This window comes from Trichinella spiralis (assembly GCF_000181795.1).
Source record: "Trichinella spiralis strain ISS 195 chromosome Unknown Scfld2775, whole genome shotgun sequence".
Lineage (NCBI taxonomy): Eukaryota > Metazoa > Nematoda > Enoplea > Trichinellida > Trichinellidae > Trichinella > Trichinella spiralis.
The window spans coordinates 4,111-6,989 of NW_003529714.1; the positions used below are offsets into that span (position 1 = coordinate 4,111).

Consider the following 2,879-nt stretch of genomic DNA (forward strand, 5'->3'; position numbering starts at 1 on the left):
TGCCAACAATGCTAAACTTGAAAATTGTAACAATAAAACTATCATCTGCAGAAAATTACAAAAAATAAATACAACATATACCAAATATTTGCTGTGTAATTTAAAGCAAGAACTGACGTCACAATCAAACTAATTTTAGGATAATTTACATTTAATTGGCAATTTGAAAAAGTACTAGTTGCTAGCATGGAAAGTTTAACAAAAATAATTAAATCATTTATAAATATTTAAATTGAAAGTGATAATTATGAATACAGATATTCAGAAATGTATCATCTACATTCAGTAATAAGCTTAAAATAAGCGAATGTTGTCAAAAGTTACATTTTCAATTAAACGATTGAAATAACTAGTTCATATTAAGGTTCCAGAAAGGTGAAACTGGTAAAATAATTTCACTCTCAATTTATGCAGATACAAAAATTTTTAAGTGATGAAACAACTTTTCACCAGTTTCAAAATTATGCATGTAAAACAGCGCTATTTAATATGCTGAATTAAATAATGTTAAAAAAGCTGATATATATACAATTGACATTGACAATTAAAATTCACTTACCACAAATTTTTTCATGATGGTTTTTGCATTCAATAGGCAACAATTGTTTTGTCTTCAAAATTTTATCCTTGAAAAATTTAATTATAAACATAAAATATTATACAAAAAAATCAATCACATTTAGTGATACAAATTAACCAAATTCTACTATTTACTTTTCAAAACATTTTACAGTAAAAAATCTCATAATTAAATTATCACTTAAAAAGTTTTGAATAAAACAACTATTAGAACTTATGCGAGTTATGCTAAATTTTACTGTATCACCATTTAAACGATCAGTTTTGTGTAAGATTACTTTTTTAAACAAACTGAATTGATACTGTAAAGATTTCGAAAGAGAAATAAATTTGACAAATTACATGTCAAGTAATCAAAAATAAAAAGTTAATTACGATCAATGATCTTGTTCAGTTGTCATTTTTCATATTACAGTTTTATACATAACACAGTTATACAGCATATCAGGAGAGAAATATTACAATTATAGTCAAATGGAAAGAAAACTTACTGCTAAAGAAGAGACGAAGAAGTTCAGTTAAGCCATATAAAACGATTTTAACGTATTCATAATCATAGAACTATCCGATAAGGATGCTTTTGGTAAATCTTTAATGAGATTGTTACGATGATAATTCAAAGTTGCTTTTGCACACGCTCTGATGCTTCCACCAATGAAAAGGCATTTGAGAATTGCCGGAATTCGAGAAATTTGGCGAACAAACGGTGTAGATGTGATTAAAGTTTGCAAATGGGCGTCCAGAATACGAATAACCACAATACCAAGTTCGTCTTCAAAAACTTTGACTTTCAAAAGATGCTTGCACTGTCCTAAACCACATTCACCAAACACACTTTTAATAGCAGCAATGACAGCTCCATAGATGGAAGAACTCGTGACTGATGAATGCGGTAGCTCAACCGATGGATCAAGAATTAGTTGAAATACACAATATCTAAACTTAGCTTTGACCATTTTGTAATGATGAACTTAAATGAAAATTGAATGATAAAATATTTTTCAAACACTTAATAGGTGTTGATTAGTAAATTTTCAATAAAAAACATTTAAATTAACATTCACAACAACTGCATTTAGAAAAAGAAAGTACACCTTCAAAATGCCTGTTGTAATAAAACGCGGTAGGCATTATAACGGATATTCAAGTATGAATATCAAAAATTCTTTTTCTTCACACAAATCAGTAAAGGTATACAACTTCTAATTTAAAGATACAAAAATTGCATTAGTATAGCTAATTAATTTTTTACACAAATTATTAAATTGTATATTACAGTAATAAAAAATATGCACAGGTATTAATATTAAATTGGAATTAAAAGTGAATTATTTTAGCATTAATTTTAACTAAGTTTAAATTTATTGTCTTAAATTTTGCTTATTCATTATTTATATTGTTTTGTAAAGCTGAATTAAATTTTTTTCCAAATTACAGTAAATGACATTTATACTGATAGAAGCACTTTTATCAATATAAAATTGTGTATTGATATTTTCAACTGAACATCTGGATCAATTTTGGAATAATTATCAAAAACATATAATAATTTTTGTGCCCTGCTTTGACGTTGAATCACGCTCCATTTTGCAAATTTTGTCAAAATATTGATTATGCAAAAAAATACTTTCCTTTAAAATGCAACAAAAGCTTTCTTATACAAAATATCACATCGTTTACTGTTCATATTTAGTTCGTTTTCCTTTATCCAAGCGAACTTACTGAATTGAAATTGAAATGCACAACTGAAGAGATGATATAACTTGCCCGCTTGTTTCTGTTCAATCTTTAAAAGTTGAACAATAAAATTTTGCGCGCAGAAAACAATATTGAATAAGTTTTACCATATTCATCAGATCGTCTCAGAGGACTGGTAAAACAGAATTAAATAAACAGTCGGTTAGAATAAGGAAAATGGAAGAACACATAGATTGATATATTTAAATAAATAAATAACTGTTGGCAGCATTTGGAGAAAACAATTTTTTTTACCAAGTTTTCAATCTACACCCGGCATGGTCACCTCCAACGTGTCAGCAATCACTTTGTTCTGCTCTCGCATATGATGATATTTGTTGCCGGTAGCGGTCGACGCCGAAGGTGCACGTCCAGCATATCTGTTTGTTATATTTAAATAATTTCATTAATCAATCGAACAATTAATTAATTAAAACTCACTTGACTGAACGACCGTTGTTAAGAGCAGTCAACAGTCGCGGATGGACGTACAACCAAGCACCCATGTTCTTGTGCTCTTACTTGTGCCCAAATTAATGCGCATTTTTGTACTTTTCCGCGTG

General features: G+C 28.4%; 1 protein-coding gene across 1 annotated transcript; it reads right to left on the minus strand.

The window, feature by feature from the left end:
• Window positions 1-1,097: 1,097 nt before the first annotated feature.
• Window positions 1,098-1,535, minus strand: Tsp_12805 (Rpp14 family protein). Its single transcript, XM_003368281.1, has one exon. It carries the CDS (start codon window positions 1,533-1,535, stop codon window positions 1,098-1,100), a length of 438 nt encoding a protein of 145 aa, XP_003368329.1.
• Between the last annotated feature and the right edge of the window lie 1,344 nt (window positions 1,536-2,879).

Bases quoted from the DNA above. Each gene is read 5' to 3' on its own strand.
- Tsp_12805 (XM_003368281.1), bottom strand. From the start codon at position 1,535: ATGGTCAAAGCTAAGTTTAGATATTGTGTATTTCAACTAATTCTTGAT.